Genomic DNA, 27,363 nt, shown 5'->3' with positions numbered 1-27,363 from the left:
ATTTCATGGCCTTGTCAGTGCACATCATGGAACATGTTCCTTGTTTTTGTTCTCCCGATTCTCTTCCAAAAACAGATTAAGAGGCCACATTTTGCGGCTGCTTGTGGGATCATGCTGAGTGCATGATCACAGATAAATCTGCTGCATGATAAACCATTTGAGGGGATCCTCTTGGGATGCAGCAGTAGTGCCCCTACCCCTAGATTGCGAGGCTAGGGTTCAAGTCTCACTTGCTCCAGAGATGTTTAACAATATCTCTGAACAGCTTGTTCAGAAACAACAGGTAAGCCATTTGAAAGTAGTAATTTCATCTTAAGTACTTTGAAAACATTCTGGGCGATGTGATATGGTGTTAGAAAAAACAAAAAAAAAGTGCAAAGAAAGAAATTGCAGTCTTGCAATTGCATGGCACTTTACGTGTCCTCAGCACATGCTGGATCATTTTTAAAAAAGTAATAAAGTGTTTTAGAAATTTGCAGCTCGAAAGTATAGCATTGCATACAGGTCCTGGTATCCAATGAGGCATAAACTTTGGCCAGAGAATGCCCCTGGGACAATGATCACCTTCTCCAGGTTAAAAATCACACAACACCAGGTCATAGTCCAACAGGTTTATCTGGAAGCACGAACTTTCGGAGCACTGCTCCAACATCAGGTAGCAACCTGGTCTATAACCTGGTGTCCAACCCATCACACCACATCTTTTCCAGTGCAGCACTCCCTCAGCGGGAGCTTCAGGAGCCAGCACCGGGCTATTTTTTTACACCGGAGATCATCCACATCCTATGAATGATTTTGAGACAGCCGACCCGCTCTCTGTTGGACTCCGGGGACCCTAGGGAGGGAGGAATGGGGAGCGACAGCTGCAGCGGCGGCCACAAACCCACCTGGTGACCCGAAGAGAAAATAACTCAAAGGAGGATTTAAAAAGATGGTGGTGGTGGTGGGGGGGGAAGAGATGGTTTACTAAAGGGAAGTGTTGTGCATATGCAGTGATACATCACCCAGGATCAGCCACAGCACATTAGGCTTGTGCACACACAAGGAAGAGCCACTCTCGCTCTCTGCCTCCTACCTGGGGAGGGGGACTCAGCTTCTTGCGAACGTCTCACCCACTTTCACTTGGCAGTGCGCGCGCGCTGGCTGGCTGGCGGCGCGCGGGTGCTGTGAGCGCGCGCGCGCCGCCCCCGGCTGCGTGCCCGCGGAGAGTGTGGCGCGAGCAGCCGGAGTGTGGCAGTGTTGTCAGCGCGTGGGAGCGAGCAGGCGGGAGGGAGGCAGGCAGTCAGTCAGTCAGAGAAAGTCTGTGTTTGCAGGAGGCTGCTGCTTCAGCAGCCCCGCGTCTCCCTCGGTGTTCTTTCTCTCTTTTATATATATGTATACATAAAAAAAATGCAACACGCCGCTCTCTGATTCCTCGCTTTTATTGTGCACGGAGGAAAATAAACAAAACAAAAACCGCGGACACTTACTCCCGGAGAGAAATAAAAATGCTCAAGGACACTCCGAAAGGTAGGGAGGTGGAAATTAAGTGTTTCTCTTTAAAGGTTGCATCGGTTTGGTGTTTGGTTGACAATGGAACAGGCTTTTTTCGTTTTGTTTTGCTGCTTGTTTTGTAGCTGCAGTTATCTCCCTCAGTCAACCTGTCGCGTTTTAAAGTCTGCTTCGTGTCGGCTGCTGTGTTCTGCCAAGATGTTTCAAAGATACTGTTCTGCTCTCTTTTTGTTTCGTCCGCTGGAAGGAATCACCTCGCTGGGGTTGTGTGTGTGTGAGAGAGAGAGAGAGAGCTTTTTTTTATTTATTCGGGAAGTTGAAAACAAAAAACAAACCCATACCCAGGAGTGGTTGACTTGCCGCTAGCACAACGCACTCGCCTTTTACGTGGAAGCCGAGAGATATCACGACCGTCAATTATTAGTTGGTGTTCTACAGGAAGGAAACAATGACAGTAGTTAATGTGATGCTTTTGTCTGTTATGTCCTTTTGTGTGTATGGACTTTGACCATTAATCTTTGTCAAGTTACCTTATTGCTGTGTGGCTCTGGCTCGCCTTGTTTGGCTGGTCTGTGATATTGTTGAGATTTCGCGGTTACACGTTTTAAATCGAGCCCATTGGCTTTGACGCCTGCAGTTTAACCAGTTTTTGGATCGCCTGCAAACATCAATTCATCTTTCCGTTTAGATTCTTGCCAGATTCCTTCTGTGGGTTCGGTTCTGTAGGTGCTTCAGTCTGTGCAAGTGCAAAATATCTCTCTTCGCCCCGTCCATCTTTTAACATTATTTTACATTAGAATTGTCCTCCACATCTTCATTTCCAAGGTCAGCAGATATGAGTCAGTTTCTGGAACAATACTTTTTTCTTTTCCTTTCTCTTTTCGCATCTAGGTCAGAGCACAAACCTAAAGTGGTGCAGATTTAGGATGGGCATTATTTGACCTTTTTTTTTAAAACGATTTTTAACGAGACAGAGGTACAATGAAGTTGGTATTTTGAAAGTGGGTGTTCGGATAGTGATTGTCTTCCTAATTGAGGAGAAAGTTGGTGTGTAAAGACTTGCAAAACCTCTATTGTTTCCTTGTTGTGCAGTAAATCTTGTACTTCCAGTTAATTCTACGTGAGTTACATGCCTCTTAACACGGAATTTACCTATGTTGGCATTTTGAACCTTCTTCACCGAACACCTTTATTGGAAGGAGGAAATGTTCCCTGACGCGGAGAAACCTATACGAAGAACTTAGATATTGGCTTAAGCAAATATTCATTTCATAAGTGCATCAGCCGCTGGTTCTGCGCCTATTACACTCACTAATTGCATTCATCGATGGGTCTTATCATTACAATGAGTAGCGAATGGATTTTTAAATATCGAGAATGACTCTGCACGGATATGAGACGAACATATTATACAACAGTTACCACTCCCCACCATCCCAGTGTATTTAAACAGCGAGCGCGTTTAGTGGCTAAGGTACATTTTCCAATGTAAGATATCTTGCACAGTGTAAGTAATGTTATACTAAATAGTTTTATAGAGATTGGAAAAGTCGAGGTGGAGTAGTACCCTACGCAACCCCACATACTCGTGCTATTAAAGGTATTCTGTACACACCGCGCCTCTTCTCCTAACCTGCTTCCTACGGCCAGATTGCATCGTCCCAGGATTTCAAATGGAGAATAGCGTCCATCCAAGGCTCGATTTCAAACCGCATCTTCCACACCTGGCGCCCTCCTGTTCCCTATCTATAAATCAAACCCGTGTTGATTAAAACACCTTTCAGCGGCGCAGTTTGGAATAAAGGTCTGGGGAGACTGGCCTACCTGCTCCCTTTTGTGTCTGTGTGTATGAGAGAGAGAGTGATTACCTGTTCAGTCCTAGATCCCGCCGTGTGTCATGAACTGCAGGTGCATGTGTTTGCGTGCAATGTGTTCGGCAGGGAATCCGTGCTCCATTTTCTGTTGTTGCCTGGGTGGGGAAGAGGAAGCACTGTCTCCATTTGCGAACACAAGATTGACAGTGGACGGAATTAGAGACAATGAGCCCGACCCAGTGAACGCTATCACTTTATATTACGAGCAGTAGACATTTAAGTTTGCATCTATTATGATTGAAATGGCAGATGAGGGATCACAGAGAGATCTCTGGCTTGGAGCGATTTCCATTCGGCACACGTCCTTCAAGGACAGAGGACAGGTAACCAGAGGGTCTCTGCACTTCACTGCCGTGGATTTGCATTCAGTCTTGTTTGGCAGTGAGAAGGGGTTAACCCTTGGCTGTCAAACAGGTTGACAGTGCCCTTCGCACAATGAGTAGTGGCCGAGCGCCGGGAGTGGGAGCTGGCTCGGCGTTGTATGCCTTGACCTTCAAAAGCAAAGACTAGCCCTGCAAGAATAACTTAAATCCCCGCCGTTAAACAGATAATATGCACGGGGGCACGTAAGGAAACCATGGTCTGCCGAGGGTGCACTGACCTGAAATAATACCCGCTCAGCGGTGGCAGTCAACGCATTGCAAGTCATTGCCTCTGACTGTTCTATTGAAACGAGAAATGGATCACTTTCTAATGTTGGCCAGAAACCTTTATTACACTCACTGTTTTTGGCCTTGCTTGATGACACCAGAACTGTTGTAGGATCAAATTGCTATTTTTGGTGTCTGCGTCCGGGGGGGGAAATGAATAAACGTAGGTTACTCTCCCTTGTTTTATACTCCATACGTAACTTTCATTGTTTTTGTTCAGGATGTTTGGTCTATTCAGATTGAAGTGTGTATAAATGAGGACGGCGTAATGCTGACGGGACTTATTTCTGCTTCCACCCCCCAACGTTAATACAAACTGATTTATAAACATGATTGTGTTTTCGCCACCTGCTGAGTCACATCACCAATGCGAAATGTTGAGGGTTGAAAAACGCATCAAAAAGCGCCCTTGATCAATTTACTTTTCCGTCCTGTTGCCAGTTCATCTGTTTGCGAGTTACCTATTTCAGCAGCAACACAGGTGTTGCTTTTCAGTGTCTACCATTGGATCATGTATTCTCAAAGGCCTCTTACCTGTCACGGGGAACAGAGACTGAGTGTTAACCCATTATCTTAAACCGTGTGGATACATCTACCACCGGATTGACGGGGAAAGGTATTAGCATATTGATCCGGATTTCATTACAACAAACACTCTGCAATGTTTACACCCAAGTCATTTAACCACACTCACGACAATTGATTCTTAATTATTTCCCATCTTAGTTTGTTCTATAAAAAAAATCTACGGGACAACAGAGTCGGGATTAATGTCAGTAAATTAATTTTGCTTCATTTCCTTGACAACATCAAAAATAAAAGTTTAAGGTTTTAGCAGGAGTTTTGGTGGTTTATTTTAAGCACACCTTTGGAAAAACATGTTCGGTAAGACTTGCACAGAGAATACGAAAGGAAAAATGGCACCAGCTACGGGAACTACAGCAAAACTTCCTGTTTCACCACCGTGTGTTCACAATAGGCAATGGAGAGGATGTGGAAAAGATCTGCAAGTGTAGTTGCTGACAAGAGGCACTTCAGCCATACATAGATTTGCGAAATTGAAACTGTTCCTATTGGAGGAAAGAAAACCATCATAACATGCCTCAAGCCTTAGGTAGCACTATGGTACCTCTGGAAGAGTAATCCTGGATACACTGCTTACTTTTTAATGGAAGAGTCGAGAACCAGACGTGTTATGAGAGAGTTTTATTTTTCATTGTCAATGGTTAAGACCTGGAGTGTGTGCGCTGTGGAAGTAACTTTGAAAGGGAGTTGGACAGTTTTACTTTTTTTTTCATTCATTAGTGTGGTGTTGCTGTCCAGAATAGCATTTGCTTGACCATCCCTAATTGCCCAGAGAGCAGTTCAGAGTCAGCCGCATTTCTGTGGGTTCAATGTCTCATTGGATCCAACCCAAGTATTGGTGGTAGCTACCTTCCTAAAAGAACGTTACTGAACCAGATGGGTTTCTCTGGCAATTGTCAATATTTCATAGTCATCAAAAGACTCAATTCCAGACTTTCTTTTTTGAATTCAAATTCCATCCTCTGCAACTGCAGAGTGCCCAGAAAATTACCTGAGTCTATCGATTCATGGTCTAGTGATAATACAACTAGAAATCATTTGTAGAGCTATGGGGAAAAGAACTGTACAAATTGAATTGGTTTTGCCAACAGCTTAGCAGAGATGCAATAGGCTGAATAGCTTCCTTCAGTGTTTTGTAATTAGATGTTGAAAGTCTTTCAATCAAATATGGTAATTGTGCTGAATTTCTTTTTAAAAAAACAACATTCCAGCAATAACCTCCAGGTCATCTGTTAATATAATGATATATGTACACATAGACTCCCTATAGTGTGAAAACAGGTCCTTCAGACTACACCAACCTCAGGAGTATCCCACCTGGACCCATTTCCATATCCCACTACTCTACATTTACCCCTTACTCATGCACACACCCCTGAACACTATAGGCAATTTAGTATGGCCAATTCACCTAACCTGCACATCTATGTGATTGTGGGAGGAAACCTGAGCACCCGAAGGAAACCCACGCAGACACAGGGAGAACATGCAGACTCTGTACAGTCAGTTGCCTGAGGCTGGAATCGAATCCAGGTCTCTGGTGCTATGAGGCAGCATTGCTAACTACTGAGCCACCCTGCTGCCCAGTTTCCTAATGAAGAGCTCATGCTAGAACGTCAACTCTCCTGCTCCTTGGATGCTGTCTGACCAGCTGTGCTTTTCTCGCACCACACTGGCTCTGAAAAGAATAATTAGTCACCTTTTTCCGACTGCTTCTGCTCGCTATCCAATAATTCTTGATGCAAGTGCATTTCTGCAGATAAGAGTGTAGAAGGAGGATAGTTGTTTGATTGCCCCATGATTGTGAAGCCTACAACCATTCCATTATAACACTTGAGCCTGGAGATTGATGACTTTGCAATCACTCCCAACTGCAAACTGCAGCAAGTCACAGATGTTATAAGTCAATGATGCTTTATCAACATTTTCTAGAAGGCAAGTGACAGCAATTTTAAAGGGTCACAGTTTTGCATGAAATTTTTGGTTGTTAAGTGTAAATTTAATTTGGAGTTCTGGTTTGAAGCAGTAGGAAGACTCGTTGTGCTTCATGTATTTTTGGAATTTACATCAGATTTTATTCCAAATAATATCAGTGTTAGGGATCTTGTAGTGTAACTACACTATATATAGCTTCCACTAATTTAGCATTTGTTCTTTGCTTCTGCTTCCAAAACATAGCAAAAGTTATGAACTGACATTTCTTTGTTCATCAGCAAAGCTTGCCTGCAAAGATCCAGCAATCTATGTTCTGTGGTTTTCTCCTTTCCTGACAGCAAATCAGGTACCAAGTCAAAGAGATGCCTTGGTGTGCAGCAGCAATGTTAGGAAATTGGTAAGGGGGCATTTACTTCTGAAATTGATGTACAGCAAATGAAATTAAGTGCTGACAATGCATCATGTTTAACTTAAATAAATGATAGGATTAACATACACACAAAAATGAATTTGACTTAAATAGTTAAATCACAGTTTTAATCAGAGAGAGAAATTTGATAGTGCACAAATTTAGTTTATTCAGCGCAATTAAAGATATTTATCAGTAATTATAAACTTATTACGCTGTTAGAAAATCCAATTAGCTCTCATTCAACAAATAGTCTGTGCTGTCCATGTAGCACCCTCGATCCTGGAGGAACGCTGTCTCGTTTTTACTGTATCTGTTGTATATGGTAGAAATGTCAAATGAAAAGCTATTTTACTCGTAACTTTTATTGTGAGACTAATGTTGTAAAAATGAAAATTCTTCCAATGAATAGATTTCCCAGTCATTGGAGACTTATCTGGGCTGGAGTAATGTTGGAGAAGCATAGAATCACTGATAGTGTTTTGATCTGTGTGTAATCCTGAAGCTGCTGGAGGTTACAGTTCAGACACAATAGGAGAGGCTAATAGTTTCACTGTCATTACCACTGCAATTCCATTATATTAATATGTGTGGAGTCCAAATTGCTATACAAATAAATAGAGGTGTTAAAGTTTCTTGCAAGTATCAAAGTACTATGCCTTAATAACATCATTTTAAACACTGAAATATTCACTTCCATTTTCTATTCCTTGTGAAAATTAGTTTGTATAAAAAAGTTAATATTTGAATGTGCAAATGTACATTGAACTTACTATAGAATGTGGGTTTTTTTGTGTAAATCCATTGAGAGTTTGTGGACTTTACAGTTGTCATGAGGCTGTTTAAATTTCTCAGATTTGCATTTATTTCCTCTTTAAATGCAAGTTTTTTTACATGGGAACAAGCTGCAACATTTTTTATCTGCCACTAGATGTCATGAGTACACCTATTTTTGGAGATGAACTAGAGCCATCTAGTGGCAATAAATGTACACAGCAACTACCTGAACAAACAATTTTGCAAGTGTTGGATGCCATTTGATTTGCTTTCAGTTCACACATTTGTCTTTTGTGCTACTTTTCACTTTTGGTTCATTTCTCATTTTTTTTAGGTCTTCATAGGCAGACAATCTTCTCACAATTCAGGTTTAGAGTGAAATAGTCAAACATATATGCCAAAATATCATTGTTCTGTACACTGAACTTTAAACTGCATCACCTTTAGGTTTGTGTTGGCTTATTTTCCTAACTTATCTACCTTTAAATGACTGTCTACAATACATTTTCAGTTTCATCAGAACATTTTTCACAATGTTGTCAATAACCATTTTGCTAAACATAACTAATTATGCCAGTGACTTAAATAAATCAAAAGTATCCGTTGTAAATTCTGCATATTAAATAATAAGGCTTGATGTTTTTCTGTTGTAGAACAATATTTTACATAGTTGTGAATTAGGGTGAAGGTACCAGGTGTGTGAGAAGCACTTAGATTTAACAGCTGCGTTTCTTTTGAATAAGTTATGAGAGTAATGTTGAGGATTGTTTGAAGATGGTAGCTGTGAACAGTGGTTGGATGTCAGTATTGAGATTGAAGTTCGAGAACTGAATGTCAGCCGAGGCCTCAATAAAGAGTTGTCTCAACTCAACTTACAAAATACAATGAATCATCAATGAGATCCATTCAATACTGAGGAGAAAGTGAGGACTGCAGATGCTGGAGATCAGAGTCAAAAAGTGTGGCGCTGGAAAAGCACAGCCAGTCAGGCAGCATCCGAGGAACAGGAGAGTCAGTGTTTCAGGCATAAGCCCTTCATCAGGAACTTGTTTAACACTCATCGAGTTACAATGCCTCTGTTTATCCATGGTGAATCAAAGATTAGTTGGCCGGTGTACTGTAATCCTTTTTGTTTGTCCATCCATAATAAATTAATGTGAGTTTCACAAGTGTTTGACATTATCTATATTTGCTTGAGTTTCAGGATTTTCTAGGACTAATATTGCCTAAAATGACATGATATGCTGCAGACATCTTAAAACAAATGCGGCTATTAAATGTAAGTGCTTTGAAATTTTTGGATTAGATTAGATTAGATTACTTACAGTGTGGAAACAGGCCCTTCGGCCCAACAAGTCCACACCGACCTGCCGAAGCGCAACCCACCCATACCCCCACATTTACCCCCTACCTAACACTACGGACAATTTAGCATGGCCAATTCACCTGACCCGCACATCTTTGGACTGTGGGAGGAAACCGGAGCACACGGAGGAAACCCACACAGACACACCTTCATAACTACATTAGGGAGTGACAAAAGTAAAGACTGCCAATGATCAAAGTTGCTGAAAATCCTCAGGCATTCAGCAGTTGTAAGATAAGATTGATTTTTAATGTGAACATTTCTTCCAGATCTGACTACAGCCAATTTTGGTTGTAAGGGCACCAACTGAAAATTTCAAAATCTGCCTTTTCTCTTTCCAAATAATTACTGACATGCTGAGTGTAGGATTACTTGTTTATGTCTTTGAAATGGTTGTCAAATCTAATCAGAACTCAGTAATTGTACATGTTAATTATGGAAGCTAAGAGCTCCTGAAACTTTTTTAAACGATTCAGGAGAAGGTAAGAAACAACCATGAGAGTGATGAAGTTAGACACAAAAGTGGCTGCTTGTGTAATAAAAATCAGAAATCGCAGGTGTATTGACATCTCAAAATAAATGCTTAGTTAAAATTTCAAATAGAAGTCCCCAGTTGGGAAAAAAACCTTTTAAAGTACATCGACAGTTTATTTCTAGTATTTTCTGATTTTTAGATTTTCAACAACTTCAAGCTTTCTTTTATCTCGTGAGGGTTTTTATGTAATCTCCGAATTGGGATATCTTCAGATGGTAATGGGAAGGTACACATTTTGCACATCATTGACGTTCATTGTATTTGTCAGGAGATTTGAGTTAATTTTATTTTCAAAAAATAACGTTGACATCAACATCATAACAATGATGCCATATGACTCTAGCTTGTATTGTTTCACAGAGCTTTAAGACTGACCACAACAGTTTGAATTTTGGTCAGCAGCACGACAATTTTATTGTGTCCTGGAGAGAGCTCCTCACCACTTGGTTCCAAACATGTTTAAAGATTTCAGATTGGTTTGTGATCACGAGCTATATAAACAATAACATTCTAGTTTCAGTATGTTTCAAAGTGATGTGTGCTGTTGTTTCAATAATGTATTTAGTATGCTATTTGTGATGAAGTTTTTATTGGTGAAAGGGAGGATAAAAATCATGTGGTATTGGGGTAAGTAAACAAGTCTCATGGGATCAAGTATATTTAAATGGATGTGGTCCAACTCACTGGTTAGGCTCTGTACAGTTAGAATCACACATCTATGTTGAAAGGACAGGAGTAGAATGTACTGTGCAAACTAGAAATGTAAGCATCCATTTTCATTTCTTTCAAAGCATTCTAAAATAAATTATTATAGAAGTGGAGCTTTATGCAATTGCCAGAATAGGTTGTAAAAATGAATTTTACTATGATAAAGTTACTTGACCGAACTAAGGTGGCTACAGCAATACTAAATTTAATTATAAATGTAAATATCTTCTGTCATACCATTCCTGGGCTGGTATGTCTAGTTTCTACCTTGCATCATTTATTGTTCTATCTGTCCAGCAAGGGATCACATTAGATCAGAGAATCATAAAATGATTACAGGAGAGAAGATGCTACTACAACCTTTGACCGATTTACCTCAGCTCAAACGCATCTGATCTGGTCTGGTAACATATCAACGAAAAGAATAACCGACCTTTCTAGTACCATCTTTTTTAAAAATAAATTTTCAAATCATCCAGGGTCTTAATAACACTTCTTTCACTGTGATTTTGGTAGCACCTTCGTCATAAGGTGTCACACTGCACTGCTGCTGGTAAACTGCAACTTTTGATAAAATAGCCCTCAGCTTATTATTTTCTTCAGCATTGGATATATTCTTACTATACTCCCTTTTCAGCCTACCACACCAGTTCTGAAAGAAGAGTCTGGAGGTACAGTGGTAGTGCCCTGATTTTTGAGCCAGGAGGCAGAGGTTCAAGACCCACCTGCTCCAGAGGTGCGTCATCACATCTCCAAACAGGTTGATTAAAAATGACTCGATGGTTGGAAGGCAAAGTCACGAAGCATCTAGCTCCTTTTACAGGTGATTGATTCCCCAGAGTTTACAGCTTTTAAAAAGGTCAATGCCTTTACCCAAAATATAACCTATTCTTTTTGTCTCAGATGCCTTCCCATTTCTGGTGATTTCTGGCTGGATTTGGTTGTTCACTATGTTGTGTGAAGAGTGGAAGAGAGTTAGTTACCTTCAGAAATCATTGTATTCAAATGAAAATTGCTATTATGTGTCAGTTGAGTTATTTCATTGGAAAGGAATTTATATACTCCTCCTCATCCAAGCAATGTCCAGTGAAATAACTTGCATTGTCACAGCAGCAGTAACATGGAAAATAAGTCTTAAGGACAAATGAATGCCAAGCCATGGGAAGACTTTCTGCACCAAGTCAAAGTTGTTAATTCTGAGCAATTTCTTAAAGGAAAAGGGGGAGGCAGAAAGGTTTATGAAGGGGAATATCAGAGATTAAGACCTGGATGACTGGGACGAAGGGAAGAGGAACAGATAAAGTTGGAGGGATGCAGAATTCTGTGAAGAAGGTAGAACTGGAAGAGTTTGGACATGGGGAGGGGTAGTACAATTAATGATCTTACACACGAGGATGTGAACTTTGAACAGCAGGTGCTGCAGCACCTGGAGTCCAGAATGAACAACAGCAGGTTAGAATATGAAGGATAATTTTTGGCCAGCTGGTGTTCATGAAGCTTAATGGAAGTTAGGCAAGCTAAATGAGCAAAAGGTTTGTAGCAGATGCAAATGTTCAAATAATAGGAATGGTTTCCAAATAAAAGCAAAGTTTAGTGTCAGGCAGTCGTCGTAGTGTAGTTATATGAAATGTATTACCAGAATCTCCCATGTTAGACAACTCTCTTACCTTGACTTGTCAAAGCTTTGGTTATTGTAACTGTTAGAATTTTGATTATCACAAGAAAAGCATCAGTCCTGGTGCAGCAAACGTATTTTGACCTTTGGCAAACAGTGGCTGCTTTATGCATGAAAGCTTCAGTTATTCGAGTTTAGACTGTAATATAGTGTCCAGGGCAGAGAAGAAAAGCACTTCTGCACATTTTCAGGAACACTTTCTTCATTGAGATATTTCTGACTTAACCAGGAAGGGAGGTTTGCTGGTTTTGGATACTGAAGTCAATCAAATTGAGTAGTTGCCTACAGAGGAAAAGTGATTGTAGCATTTCATGCGATTTACATCAACAATAGAAAGGGCAAGGAATAATCTAAAAAACACAATTTAGCTGACATAAGACTAATTTCAAAGGGTTGAGAGTTGAAAAGAGGTTATAGCATACTGATGTTAAGTAAGGTTGGAAGTATAAAAACTCATACAAAACTTTACAGTGGGCTGAACTACATTTAAACACTCGGGTAGAGTGACCCTGCAGAAAGTGATGACCAAATAATGATGTAGTTGGAGCAGGGTGATTGGACCATATATGGTAAAACTAATTGGGCCAAGACAAGCTAAAACAAACAATTTGAAATATGCAGGGTGTATGAAATTGTACACTGGACAGAGACGATAACTAAGTAGCCCAAAAAGATGACAAGATCAGTGACAATTCCAGAAGCCAAACATTTCAATGAAGTGAGGGAACCTCATGTCAGGAGGTATGGCGAAGACACAGAGATGATTACAGGCTTGGCCAGCTAAAGATGGTCCCGGGTGTTAATGTGCGAGTTTGTTCTGAATTCAGACAATCCAGAAGGAAGCCGATGCGATATCTCAGTGTTATGTTACAGTAGTTTGCACACCAGTAATCGTTGATAAAGTTGTACTTGTAAAAGAACTCTGAGCCACTTCATTGTTCTGTATCCAACAACTGTTGGCTTTCAGAGACAGGCATCGCTGAAGCCAGAAATAAATGGACAAAAAAATGTAGTTAAAATATATTTGCAGTTGAGTGAGCTTTTCAGCAGAGGATTCATGTACATTCCCGTAAAGTGAAAAGGTAAGGCAGTCAAAACCAGAGCACCGTGAATGGCAAAGGAAATAGAGCAAGATTATAGCAAAAAAAGGTGCAGGAGAGATGTTAGATACATGATTTTTTTGAACCATGCTAAATATACTACACTTTTCTGAAGAAGGGTCACTGGTCCTGAAACATTAACTGTGAATCTCTCAACAGATGCTGCCAGACCTGCTGAGTCTTTTTCCAGCAATTTCTGTTTTGGTTTTTGAATATAGCTAGGTTCAGAGTAGAAGTTAAATGGGAAATTAAAAATGGTAAAGGAAGAGAATTAGAAGGAATTGACAACTAACATGAAAGTCTTTCATAGGCATATAAATAGCAAATTAGTAAGGAAAGTGCAGCAGTTGGAGTCCAAAGTGGAGACTGATATAAAGAGGCAGAGGGCATACATGCATATTTTATACAGTTATCCATTTACCGATGATGACTGAAAAAATCAAAATGAAGCAACTACTTAAGATAATATTTCGGCTAAAGTTTGATAGAGGTGGGACTAGAAAATAGGCAAAAAAAGCAAGTTTGGATAGATGTTGAGAGAAGTAGGTTATGAGTTATGAAGGTGCTGGTCATAAGCTTGCTTAAACATGGGTGATTCTAGAACACTGGAAAATTGCAAATATTACACCCTTGTTCAAACAAAAGGAGTTTTTTTGTGGTACAATGGCAGTGTCCCTACCACTGAACCAGGAGGCATCTCAACTGATTTAGAGGTGTGTAGTTACATCTCTGAACGGATTAATTAAGTAAATATCTAAATAGTGAGAATGTGTAACCCTGATATTCAACAAAATATTGATTCTTGTGATGCTGTGGTAATATCCCTCCCCAGGAGGTCTGGGTTCAAGTCCCATCTGGTTCAGAGGTGTGTTGTAACAGTTTGATCAAAAATATCTCTAAGGATCAACTCAAAACCTACAGACCCATCAGTTTAACCTCACTAGCATGCAAGAATGATTTTCTGGTTCAGAATCAAAAGGTAATTGTGGATTGATTACAGAAAACAGAAAAGAATTTTTAAAAGGCAAATCATGTTTAACTAATTTTTGATTAAAGAATGGCTAGATCACAGAAGTTCAGCTCATCAGTCTTATGTTAGCTCCATCTGAAAACAACTCTCCTAATTCCGCATTCCCCTTATTCCATATGGCACTGAAAATTTCATGGAGGCAAGAAAGGGTTACTAAGGCAAAATGATTGATGTAATATACATGGACTCCCAAAAGATGTTTGATAAATACCTATAGAATAAACTTGCTAACAATGTTAATATCTATGGAATAAGAGAGGTAGTGTTGAGCTGTAATAAAGAACATTGGACAGAAAATGGAGTAGTGATGAATACAGTAGTTGAATTTTGGAAAGAAGAAAAGTATATGGTGGGATTTCTTAAGGATCAGTATTAAGACCAGTGCTTTTCATGACATTAATTATTTGGTCTCGGAACAGTTTCAAATTTTGCAGATGAGGCAAAATGTATCATTATTGCAAGATTTCTATTATCCTCCATGTAATTCAATGGGGTAGAAGTTGGTACTGTGGATAGATGCAGGGGAAGAGCAATGCAGATTCCAAGATATATGTAAACAAATCATTGAAAGCAATAAGGAAGGTTGAGAAAGCACAAAATCTTTGGCTTTGTGTATATAGACATAGTTTAAAAAAGGGAATTATGATAAAACAGATTTAGCTATCGTTGGAATGTTTTGTGTCAGACTTCCGAAATGAAGCGAAGGTTTTAGAGCGTTGTAGAAAATATTTACCAGAGTGATTCCTACCTGTCTCCTTTGGAGGAGATTTGGTAGAAGAGTTTAAAATCGAGTTATCTCGACAGATTAATTATTCCCGTTGGAAATGGAGTGCAGCACAGGGACAGACCATTTGGCTCAGCAAGTCCATTAGCAGGGTTGATGCTCCACATGAGCTTCCTCCCAACCCCTTCATATAACCCTTTCGCATAAAATGCTATTTCTTTCTCTGTTATCTATTTATCTATGTTATAGTGAAGTCCATTGCTGTAACTGTTTTCCAGCTAAAGGAGTCTCCCCTGAATTCACTGTTGAATTTATCAGTGGTTAGTTTTATATTTATTTCCCCTATAATTCTCTCCCCGCCCCCCCCCCCCCCCCCCCCCCCCCCCCACTAAAACAGCATCTTTTTGTACCTTTTCTACGACATGCTTCTTAAACCCTTTCACAGTTTTAAATTTAATTGGCTATATTTTGAAGTTAAAAGGTTAACCTGTCTCATTGGTGCAAATTATGTTCGTGACTGAAGTGTGCATTTATTAGACAGTTGTAGATATAATGCTGTTAGTATATGTTCTGGACATAAACCAGATACAGTAATTCTTCTCCTTTTATCCTGTTCTCCACATGTTTGGGTGTGGAATTGGTTACTGAGAGTAGTTAAAAGTTTTTTGTGTATGTAGCATAAAATAAATATTGATCATGTGACAAGGTAAAGATAGTATTTCAGAAAAAATAGCTCCTATTAAACTAACATTCAGAGAAGGATGTTTACTTTGACTTTAACCTTTTGAGAAACAAAATATGTTAGTATGTACTAGAGCTGGATTGATGTGTCAGATTGTTTCTTCTGGAATGCAGAAGCAAGTTTCAAATTACAGCTATAAACAGCAGGTGTTGAGTGGAGCCAATTGAGTTTCCACCTATTATATACATACACCCACACAATAACAGGCAGTGGGAGATATTCCATTTATTTAGATGTAAAACTTGAAGCACAATCCTGGGTTACCCAATCCTTTCCAAATCATTTTCACTGCAAGTTTCCATTTTTTTTCCAAATAACCTTCCAAAGCCCACAAAATGGTAGCACATGTATTAACACAGAGTAACATGAACAGATATTTCATTTTAGAATTTTGCTGTGTTTTCATAACTGAAGAATTTTTTTTATAAACCAAGTTGTTGACAAAATTCTACTCTCCTAAGAGTAGAATTCTAAACTTAGCATATTCTGCATGTGTTCTATTGTAGAAAAAGGTTTCATGTGATAAAGATCAAAACCAAGGCTTTATGTATAATCAAAATGTAATGATTACAGGGCACAAATTGACATATAGCTATTGTGACGTTAGTTGATTATTTTTAAGTGCAGTAATTCTTCTGAATTGAACAAATGCAGAAAATGTTTTTACACTGAACCCTCAAATCTTTTATATATGTGCTGATAATCACAATTTGCTGCAAAATAGAGATTAACATTAAGAAAATGAGTGGGATTTGGCCATTCTGCCCCTTGTGCATACTTCATCATTTAGTAAATCATGGTTGGTTTACCTTGTCAACCCTTTTCAAATTATCTTCGTTTGCATTAATAGATTCTATTAGTACCCAAACAAAACTGTTGATCTCAGAGTTGAATAAACTCAAGAACAGACTTTCTTACTGCCCTTGGTAAAGACACTCAACCTTGGAAGATATTCTACCTTATCTCAATTCTAGGTATCCAATCCTTTCTTCTGAAATTATGGTTCACTAATTCAGGACTGTTCAGTCAAGAGAAACATCATCTCAGGGTCCAGTTTAAGTGTTTTGATTTGCTTATCCCCTAAATTTGAGGGAATATGAGCCTAATCACTCAATCTATCCTGCTCGGACAGTCTTCTCATCCTAGAACTCAATCTCATTGATCATTGCATTCTCAAAACAAATGAAATAACACAATTTAATTCCTCCTTGTTATATTAATTCTTTGAAAATAACTTATATAACTTGAACTCATCTTATAATGCATTTTATTGCTTTACCAAAACTGCACATTCTATAGGCGTGGTCTTACCAGGAACTTGTATAATTTAATTACTCTTATTTATTCTTACCTCTATTCCTTTGTAATAAGGCTATAAGATGCCATTTGTCTCCTAATTGCTAGCTGCAGCTGCACAATAACTCTTATCTGATTCATATCTCAGGTTACCTGTGGTCCCACAATTCCAGGCTCTCTCAATTCGACAAATATTCTGCTTTTCTTATTCTTCAGACCCAAGTGGTCAAATTTAAATTTCTCCACATTACATTCTATATGCCACATTCTTGCTGATCCATTTGGCTTGTCTGAATTGTTTTGTAGCCTTCAAGTTCTCTGTTCAGTTTCTCACCCAACTTTGAGATATTTTTAATCAAGTTGTTCAGAGGTACAAGGATGTGTTGCCAGGGTTTGACCTACAGGGAGAGGCTGAATAGGTTGGGGCTGTTTTCCCTGGAGTTTCAGAAACTGAGGAGTGACCTTAGAGGTTTATGAAATCATGAGGAGCATGGATAGGGTAAAGAGCCAAGGTATTCTCCTAGGGTGGGGGAGTCACAAACTAGAGGGTACAGGTTTAAGGTGAAAGGGGAAAGATTTAGGAGGGACCTAAGGGGCAACTTTTCACACAGAGGTTGGTATGTGTATGGAATGAACTGCCAGAAGAAGTGGTGGAGGCTGGTGCAACTACAATGTTTCAAAGGCATCTGGATGGGTACATGAATAGGAAGGGTTTAAAGGGATATGGGCCAAATGCTGACAAATGGGGTTAGATTAATTTAGGATATCTAGTTGACATGAACAAGTTGGACTGAAGGGTCTGTTTTCATGCTGTACAGTTGTATGACTCTATATTAAAACACATCTCTGGAGCAGGTGGGACTTGAACCTGGCCTATTCAGCCCAGAGGTAGGGACAATACCCACCACAAGAGCCCACTCATCTAATCTAGTTTTGTCAGTGAGCTTAATTACTCTATATTTGTTCCTTCGTGTGAGTCATGAATATAGATTGCAAATTATTGGGTTTGGGCACAATTACAGAACATTATTTTTGTACTCTAACTAGAGTGTGTCAATCTGAAAAAGAATAAAAGAAGTCCATCTGTTGTCTCTCCATTAATTAATTTTCTCTCTAATATATATCATCCTAATGGCATGAACTCAAATTTTATGCAACAATCTCTTTTACGGGGTCTTAGGTATACTTTTTGAAAATCCAAATATTTTGCATCCTACTTTCCTCCTGCTTATGCATCCTCTAAAGTGAAAGTTTTGTCAAATCCAATGTTCCTTTCATAAAGCCACTTGGACTCTGTCTGTATTTCAATCATAATGATAGAACATTGCATTAACTTCCTGAATCTTTATGTGCCTGTCCTTATGATGGCAAAGAAATTGTAAAAAGCTATCCTTTGGGGATATTTCAAATTGATACTTCAATTGAAGCATGTGATTATAGTATATTAGGGTGGTATCAATCCTATTATACCTGTACTGATTCTTTAAGGTTATCTATTAATCAGTTCTCTAATTTTTCTCAGTAACCATGTAATTTCTTTCCTTCTTTTTAACATGAAAAAATAAAATTAGAAGGTGATGAATCTGCCTCCACCACCCTTTCAGGCACACCATTCTAAGTTAAAACATTTCTTTCTATCATCTCTAGTTCTTTCTCCGGTCATTTTCAAATCTGATCAGCTCTGGAGTAGAAGAGAAACAAGCAAATAGAGCAGCTGCAAAATCCCACAATGTTGGGAGAATGGAAAATATCAAGTCAATTCAAATAGGGGCACATCACCCCACCCACATTATATTTCATTGGGATATCAAGGGAATTGGTTGTGGCAGTTGGAAATTAATGGCACTAAGTGGTTTCTCTGCAATTGGCCAAGAAGGTAAGTGAAAAGAAAAATTTGGAAGGCAGGTTGAGTATCCTTTTGTAAAAGGAAACAGCAAGTAGACATTTCTCTTGTGTCCAGCGTTGCTTCATATTCATCACTTGTCATGCTTGAAGCATAATATTTTGAGGTCTCTTCTATGTATTGCCACATGGTTTTTCTCTTTTCTTGTGTCCTGTACTATTTTATAAGTCACAATTTTCATTTGATTAATTTAGTCTGGTTTACAAATCAATTATCATCTTTTGAGAGATCATCAATCTGGTGTTTTGGATGATTAGAGTTGTAGTTTTACAAAATATTTAAGAGCTACTTTATTTCTTTTGTAACAGTTAACCCTAACACAGCTGGGATCTTGTACTGCTCCTTTGCACAATGTGTATTTGCCATGAGTACAGTGCTAGGTTGCCATTGTCACCATTCTGCTCTGAGCAACTGTCTGATGCTGAGCTATACTACTTGCAAATTTGACGCTGGGATGAATTCCTGACCACATATCTGCTTTATTATCAAGACCAACTACTTGAAACTAAAATTATTCACTTCCATGATTGGTTCAATTCATCGACTGAAATCACCATTCATGTTTTCTATGAAGACTATTCCAATGCTGAGCTGCTGACTTTCCATCATCCACAGCCCAAAACCTTGGTCATTCAAACTCTGCCTGTAGCAGAACTTGAGTAAGGTCTTGTTCATCTCTCCCCATCTCTTTTCTGCCTCCCATCCCTAGTTCCAGATGTTCACTGACTGACCTTGCTGGGTCTGGAGGCAATATACCATTTTTATTACTGTCATTTTTATTTGCAAATCTCCCTGTACATCAAGCTTCTCCAGCCCTCCAACCAGGATCCTTCTGGTACATCAATGCTGCCCTTTTAAGACCTATTCTTCCACCTTGCACCTCCAGCCACCCTGGATGTTCTGAGGAAAAGTCATATTGGACTTGAAACATGAATTCTTTCTTTCTTGGCAGATTTCAGACCTGTTGTGTTTCTCCAGCATTTTCTGTTTGTTTCGGATTGCCCGGTTATATTCCTTTTTCTAACATATTACAATTAGCTTTCTGTAATAGATATGATCACTGACTCAAATTGGTTGAGGAAATAGCCTTTTACTTGTGAATCACTAAGGTGCAAAAAATTATCTCAAAAATAAGTTTCTACTTTCTCAACAGGAAACCTCTATTCTAGTTAGCACCATCTAAGGCAGTGGAGCAGATTTTTTTTTGGCATTATGCCAGTCCAGCTCATTTAATATCACAGCCTTTTTTTTAACAACAGAAGAAATGATGAAAGTTAATTTGAGGAATAGTTGTTATTCAATTTGTTGTAGATATAATTCTCATTAAATATCAAAATGGGTATGTGCAAAAGTGAAGCACCTGTTCTTTTAAGAACTTATGAGCATGTATGTGTATTGTGCTCTTCCCTTCTCCATGAGTATCTTTTGATTCTGAAGGTGGTTGTTATTAATTCCACTCTGAAATCAAAGGTTTTATTTAGGCTAAGACTAAAGTGCAATGCTATGAGTTCTACAACCATTAGAAATGTTGGCTTTAGGGTGATATGTGAAGTGGTTTGGAACATTCTTCGGATGTAAAAGATTCCATATCGAAACAGAAGTTTGTTCCTCTCTCACTCTTCCAGATTGAGCTCTTTTCTGGAAGCACAATGTAGTTATTTTGATTTAGAAAACTGCAGCATTGACAGTGAAGTAAAAACAGTGCAGGGGAAACTTCGTAGAAGGCTGCAAGTCATAAATTGTATGTAACCTTTGAGAAACTATGCAACTTGATTTGTGAAGTATTTACATTTTTGAGACAAATTTATCAGAATTAAAATTAAACTATTAACAATCACATGGAAACTACACATCAACAAAATGCTTGAATTAAGGAAGCATTAGCTGAGGATGTGTTAATTGTTCTGTACATGTGGCATAAAACGGAGTAAAGCAGAAAAGCTTTGAAATATGTGAAAAGTTATACATTGGATGGAGTGATTGATCATATTTCAAACCACGACTTTTTAAAAAAATTGATTCATTCATGGGATACAGATAATCCTGGCTAGGCCAAAGTTTTATGTGGATTTTAATTGCTGTTAAGAAAATATTTGACAATTGCTGTCTTAAATTGCTGCTGTCTTAAATTGCTGCAGTCTTAAGTGGTGTAGGTATGTGCACCATGCTAGTAGAAAGGAGGTTTCAGGATTTTGACCCAGTGATAGTAAAGATCATTTGTTGCCTAGTCAGGATGATGTGCAACTGAGGAAGGAAACTACCAGATATTGGTGCTCTCTTGTATCTGCTACCACTGTGTTTTAAGTGGTAGAGGTCTCAAAAGTGTTAATGAAGGAGTTCTAATGATGTGTATGCGCAGTGTACACATCTGCTATTGGGAAACGGTAGAACAGTGAGTTTCTGAGGATATGATTGAGTTGCCGATCAAGTAGGCTGCTTTGTATAGATGGTGTCTTGTGTTGTTGGAACTGCATTCACCCAGGTCAGTGGAGAATATCCACCTCACACCTGGTTTGTGCCTTGTAGATAGCGTGTAGGTTTTGGGAAGTCACAGAACTCCCAGCATCTGACCTGCACTTGTAGCCACAGTATTTATAAGGCAAGTCCAGTTCAGTTCCTGCTCAATGGTGACTCCCAGGACATTGATCATGAGAAAATTAACCATAATAATTGAGGGGAAGGATGGTTAGATTCACTTGCTGGAGATAGTAGTTACCTGATACTTATATGGTGTGACAGTGAGAGCAGAATTTGATCCATTGAGTTTGCATCACCATTTGATCATGGCTGATGCAATTCTCATTGTCCTTACTTCTTCCTGACACCCTTGATCGCTTTACTAATCAAGAACCTATCTATTTCTGTTTAAAGACACTGAATGAAATGTCTTCCAATAGCTGTCAGCAGCCATGAATTCCACAGATTCACCACCCTGTGGATGAAGAAATTCCACCTCAAGTTGGTTCTAAAGCATTGACCCTTCACTGTAAGGGTGAACCTTTGGGTCCTACCTCTCCTACTAGTGGAAACAACTTGTTCACATCCACTCTATCCAGGCTTCTGTGTAGTTTAAGTTTCCCCTCCACCCCCATCTTCTAAACTTCAACACGTACAAACCTAGAATCCTCAATCGCCCCTCCTGACAAGCCCTTCCCTAAATTAAATTCCCTGGAAACAGGCCCTTTGGCCCAACAAGTCCACACCTACCCTCTGAATAGAAACCAACCCAGACCCATTCCGCTACATTTACCCCGGCTAATGCACCTAACACTATGGGCAATTTAGCATGGCCAATTCAACTAATCTGCACATTTTTTGGACTGCCAGAGGAAACCCACGCAGACATGGGGAGAATGTGAAAACTCCACACAGACAGATGCCCGAGAATTAAACCCAGGTCCCTAATGCTGTGAGGCAGCAGTGCAAACCACTGATCCACCGTGCCTTTGTGCCCAGGATTATTTTTGTAATGCTTCTCTGGAAGTACTCTAATGGCAGCAAACCATCCTTATATACAAGGCCCAAAACTACTCACAATATTCCAAATGTCGTCTTAAACAGCCTCAGCAGTACAACTCTGCCCTTGTAATCTAGCCCTCTTGAAATGAATGTCAACATTGCATTTTCCTTCCTAATTGTCAATTGAATCTATGTGTTAGCCTTAAGAGAATCCTGAACAAGAACTTCCAAAACCCTTCATGTTTCAGATTTTCAAAGCATTTCCCTGTTTAGAAAACTGATTATGTCTCTTCCTCCTACTAAGGTGCATAACCTCATACTTGCCCAGATTATATTCCATCTGCCACTTCTTTGCTGACTCACCTAGCATGAACAAGTCCCTCTGCAACCCCTGTGCTTCCTCAGCACTACTTGTTCCTCCTCCTGTCTTTGTGTCATCTGCAAACTTAACAACAAAGCCCTCACTTCCTTTGTCCAGATCATTAATGTATCACATAAATAGTTGTCCCAACACTGACTACTGTGAAACTCCACTAGACATTGCCAGTCACCCTGGAAAAGACCCATTTATCCTGACTCTCTGCTTTCTGCTAGTCAATCAATCCTCTCTCCATGCCAGTACCTTGTCCCTAACACTATGGGCTCCTATCTAATTTAACAACCTCCTATGCGGCTCCTTGTCAAATCCAAATAGATTGCATCCACTGGGGTTGTCCTGCATCTAACCTGCATGTCACCCTCAAACTCTAACAGATTTTTCAGGCATGACCTTGTCTTGATGAAACCATGCCGACTCAGCTGTATTTTACCTTCACTTCCAAGTACTTCGATCTTACCAAAAACTGAGGTCAGGCTAACTGGCCTGTAGTTTCCTGACTTCTGTCTCCCTTGTTCTTAAACAGAGTGGTATATTAGCCATTTTCTAGTGTGGACCTTCCCTGACTCCAGTGATTTCTGAACGATCACTACCACCAATGCCTCCACAATATCCTCTGCAATCTCCTTCAGAGCTCTGAGGTGTAATCCATCTGTTCCAGGTGATTTATCCACCTTCAGACTTTTCAACTTCTGCCACACCTCATTAGTGATGGGAATTACACTTCCCTCTGCCCCAACTCTCTTGAAGTTCTAGTGTGCTGGTGCTATCTTCCATTGTGAAAACTGATGCAAATTATCTATTCAGTTTCTCCACCATTTCTTTGCTCCTCATTATTACTTCAGCCTCATTTTCCAGCAGTCCAATTTACAAATTGTCTCATCCCATAATCTGAAGTTCACAACCATGTCAATTTAATGAGTTTTAATTCCTTTTCATCTTGAGATCATTTTCAAATGGATGTGAAGAAATAAAGAAATGATAAGCAGAAATATTAACCCCAATATTCAATCCATCCAAGTATCAGGCAGCTCCAATTGATCATTGAATGGAAGCTGAGTTACTCATTGGACTTTCTAGTCTCATGAGCATTTTGCAGTAGACAGTTGTTTTTGTAATTCCTACAGTTGATAGCTAATTTCAATTTTGAAATGTACATTCTGGTTTTCTCCAAGAAACAGAGTTAATCAGCAGTTATTTGCTCAGAGGAATATTTGTCATCTTTTTGTAAGTCAAACAGTTGTTCCTAATCTATTCTTCTACAAATCCAAGTAGAAGTAGTTATGTCAGCTATTTAATCTTCATTATAAACTCACTGCTACAGCCACTTATCCATTTTACTAGTTAGGAACTAGTGAAATGTCATTTTTGTGAATGGGAGGTAAAAGTTAAATCTGATTTAATAGAGTTGGTTGTGTTTATCATTTACTGCCAATTAAATTTGTCTTGATTTTGTAAAGATTTACAAATATGAACACAGCAAGCAGACAAAGGTAATTGTTTAGAGTTACTGATGCATAGAGATGAGTATGTTGCCTCAGGCAGCCCTACAGGTGATTGACGGTTTAATACCATTATAAAATATATCATTTGACATCCTTTGTCTCAGGAGAAAGGGTTGATTATCTTTGTGGCACAGTGTGACTGTGATTACTCTTTTATCTGAAAATTAAGTGTACTTATAACATGAACTTATAAAACATCTTTAATGTAGGAAGCATGCTTTAAGGTATTTCACAGATCAAGCTTGATGAAAATGGATGCCAGATCAAACTTGGAAATATTGAAGCTGTGGCCATAAACTTGGTTGAAGAACTGGACCTTTAAAAGTAGGTAAGATGCTGGAGAGGATCTGAAGTTTGTGCACAATATTCCAAAGTGTAAAGTCCAGTTTATTGAAGACATAGATATCAATGTTGGATCGAAGGGTATAAGTATACAAGAGTACACATTTGAAGGTATGGTTCTGATTACATGCCACAGAGGAGATGTGTTTCACACCCTTAATATTTGGATGCAGATTTGATGGCTTCGATATGTTTGAGGGAGAAATGTAAAAAAATTACAAGAACTGGGGAGGTGAAGCAACATTTTAAATTGTGTGAACTGTGAGTAGAGTGGAGCCAGGTATAATGTTAACCAGTATGGGCTTGGAAAAGGCAATTAAGTAGCAGGTGAAAATAAAGATGTGATGAAGGGAGCTAATGATAATGTTTTGCTTTGTGTGAAAATAGAACAGCAGACATATTTGAGCAGAGTCTTGGCCTCAGTGCTAAAGAAGTTGTTGAGCTTCTCGCATTTGTTAGATGAGGGAGAGAAAGGAAAAGTTTAAGGACATGAATGGTAATTGGGTGGGGGGAGCGGGAAGCTTGATTGCCTGATCCAGTAATCTTGTGGCCCAGGTGAAGTTCAGTGATGTTTAATATAGTCCAGGGAATATACTCAAATTACTCACTTAGGTGAGCAAAATGGGATGGTGGGAGTGGAGCACTGTAATAGGATTGGGTGAGAAAGGTTTTCCTGAAGATGGGACATCAAAGCTGGGACATCAAAGATGGAGGCTAAGGAAAAAGTGAGAAAATGGGTATTCAGAAGTGTTCGGTTAAACTGCAGGCTAGAGAGGAAACTTGCAAAGGTTCAGAAAAGATTTACAAGCATCATTACAAGATCCTACAAGAATTACCAGGGTTACATAACAATACAATACACAGTAATGACTTGAAAGAAGGATGTAAATGTACTGTGGCCATGTTTACAGACAACAGAATTAGGTGGAAAGGTAAGTTGTGAGATAGATACTAACATTTTACAGAGAATTGTTGATAGGTGAAGTAGGTGGATAAAAAGTTGGCAAAAGGAGAATAATGTGGGAAAATGAGTTATTAATTCTGGTGAACAAAAGAACAGTATTATTTAATTGGAGAAAAATTGCAGAAAACTACAACACAAGGGGACTTGGGGGTACTTGTGTATGAAACATAGAAAGTTAGCAGGTAAAAACAATGACTGCAGATGCTGGAAAAGCACAGCAGTTCAGGCAGCATCCGAGGAGCAGTAAAATCGATGTTTCGGGCAAAAGCCCTTCATCAGGAATACAGGCAGAGAGCCTGAAGGGTGGAGAGATAAGTGAGAGGAGGGTGGGGGTGGGGAGAAAGTAGCATAGAGTACAATAGGTGAGTGGGGGAAGAGGATAAAGGTGATAGGTCAGCGGAGGGGGGGGTGGATAGGTGGGAAAGAAGACAAGCAGGTAGGACAAATCATGGGGACGGTGCAGAGCTGGAAGTTTGGAACTGGGGTGAGGTGGGGGAGGGGAAATGAGGAAACTGTTGAAGTTCATATTGATGCCCTGGGGTTGAAGTGTTCCGAGGCGGAAGATGAGGCGTTCTTCCTCCAGGCGTCTGGTGGTGAGGGAGCGGCGGTGAAGGAGGCCCAGGACCTCCATGTCCTCGGCGGAGTGGGAGGGGGAATTGAAATGTTGGGCCACAGGGCGGTGTGGTTGATTATTGCAGGTGTCCCAGAGATGTTCCCTAAAGCGCTCTGCTTTGAGGCATCCAGTCTCCCTAATGTAGAGGAGACTGCATTGGGAGCAACAGATACAATAAATAATATTGGTGAATGTGCAGGTAAAATTTTGGATGTGGAAAGCTCCTTTAGGGCCTTGGATGGAGGTGAGGGAGGAGGTGTGGGTGCAAGTTTTGCAGTTCCTGCGGTGGCAGGGGAAGGTGCCAGGATAGGAGGGTGGGTTGTAGGGGGGCGTGGACCTGACCAGGTAGTCACAATGGGAAACGTCTTTGTGGAAGGTGGAAAGGGGTGGGGAGGGAAATATATCCCTGGTGGTGGGGTCTGTTTGGACGTGGCGGAAATGTCGGCAGATGATTTGGTTTATGCGAAGGTTGATAGTGTGGAAGGTGAGCACCAGGGGCGTTCTGACCTTGTTACGATTGGAGGGGTGGGGCCTCTGGGCGGACGTGCAGGATGTGGATGAGATGCATTGGAGGGCATCTTTAAACACGTGGGAAGGGAATTTGCGGTCTCTACAGAAGGAGGCCATCTGGTGTGTTCTATGGTGGAACTGGTCCTCCTGGGAGCAGATATGGTGGAGGTGGAGGAATTGGGAATACGGGATGGCATTTTTGCAGGAGGTAGGATGGGAAGGGGTGTAATCCAGGTAGCTGTGGGAGTCGGTAGGTTTGTAAAAAATGTCAGTGTCAAGTCGGTCGTCATTAATGGAGGTGGAGAGGTCCAGGTAAATTTAAGTTCAGGGTGGAATGTGTTGGTGAATTTGATGAATTGCTCGACCTCCTCGCAGGAGCATGAGGTGGCGCCAATGCAGTCATCAATGTAGCGGAGGAAGAGGTGGGGAGTGATGCCGGTGTAATTATGGAAGATGGACTGTTCTACATAGCTAGCAAAGAGATAGGCATAGCTGGGGCCCATATGGGCCCCCATGGTGACCCCTTTAGTCTGGAGGAATTGGGAAGATTCGAAGGAGAAATTGTTAAGGGTGAGGACCAGTTCGGCCAGACGAATGAGTGTGTCAGTGGAAGGGTAAAGTTGGGAACGTTGGGAGAGGGAGAAACGGAGAGCTTGGAGGCCCTGGTCGTGGTGGATGGAGGTGTAGAGCGATTGAATATCCATGGTGAAGATGAGGCATTGGGGGCCAGGGAAACAGAAGTCTTGGAGGAGGTGGAGGGTGAGGGTGATGTCTCGAACGTATGTGGGGAGTTC

The 27,363-nt window shown here is 40.0% G+C and overlaps 1 protein-coding gene across 1 annotated transcript in view; it reads left to right on the top strand.

The window, feature by feature from the left end:
* Positions 1–1,455: 1,455 nt before the first annotated feature.
* The window catches only part of syt7a (synaptotagmin VIIa), a 682,829-nt gene continuing 656,921 nt past the window's right edge, over positions 1,456–27,363 (top strand). Inside the window, exon 1 of the mRNA XM_060838472.1 lies at positions 1,456–1,509. Coding sequence (XP_060694455.1) covers positions 1,488–1,509 — 22 coding nt within the window. The 5' untranslated portion in view covers positions 1,456–1,487. The remainder of the gene's footprint in view (positions 1,510–27,363) is intronic.

This window comes from Hemiscyllium ocellatum, chromosome 18 (assembly GCF_020745735.1).
Source record: "Hemiscyllium ocellatum isolate sHemOce1 chromosome 18, sHemOce1.pat.X.cur, whole genome shotgun sequence".
NCBI lineage: Eukaryota > Metazoa > Chordata > Chondrichthyes > Orectolobiformes > Hemiscylliidae > Hemiscyllium > Hemiscyllium ocellatum.
The sequence above is the reverse complement of the archived record's forward strand: the minus strand, read 5'-3'. Positions and strand labels throughout refer to the sequence as shown.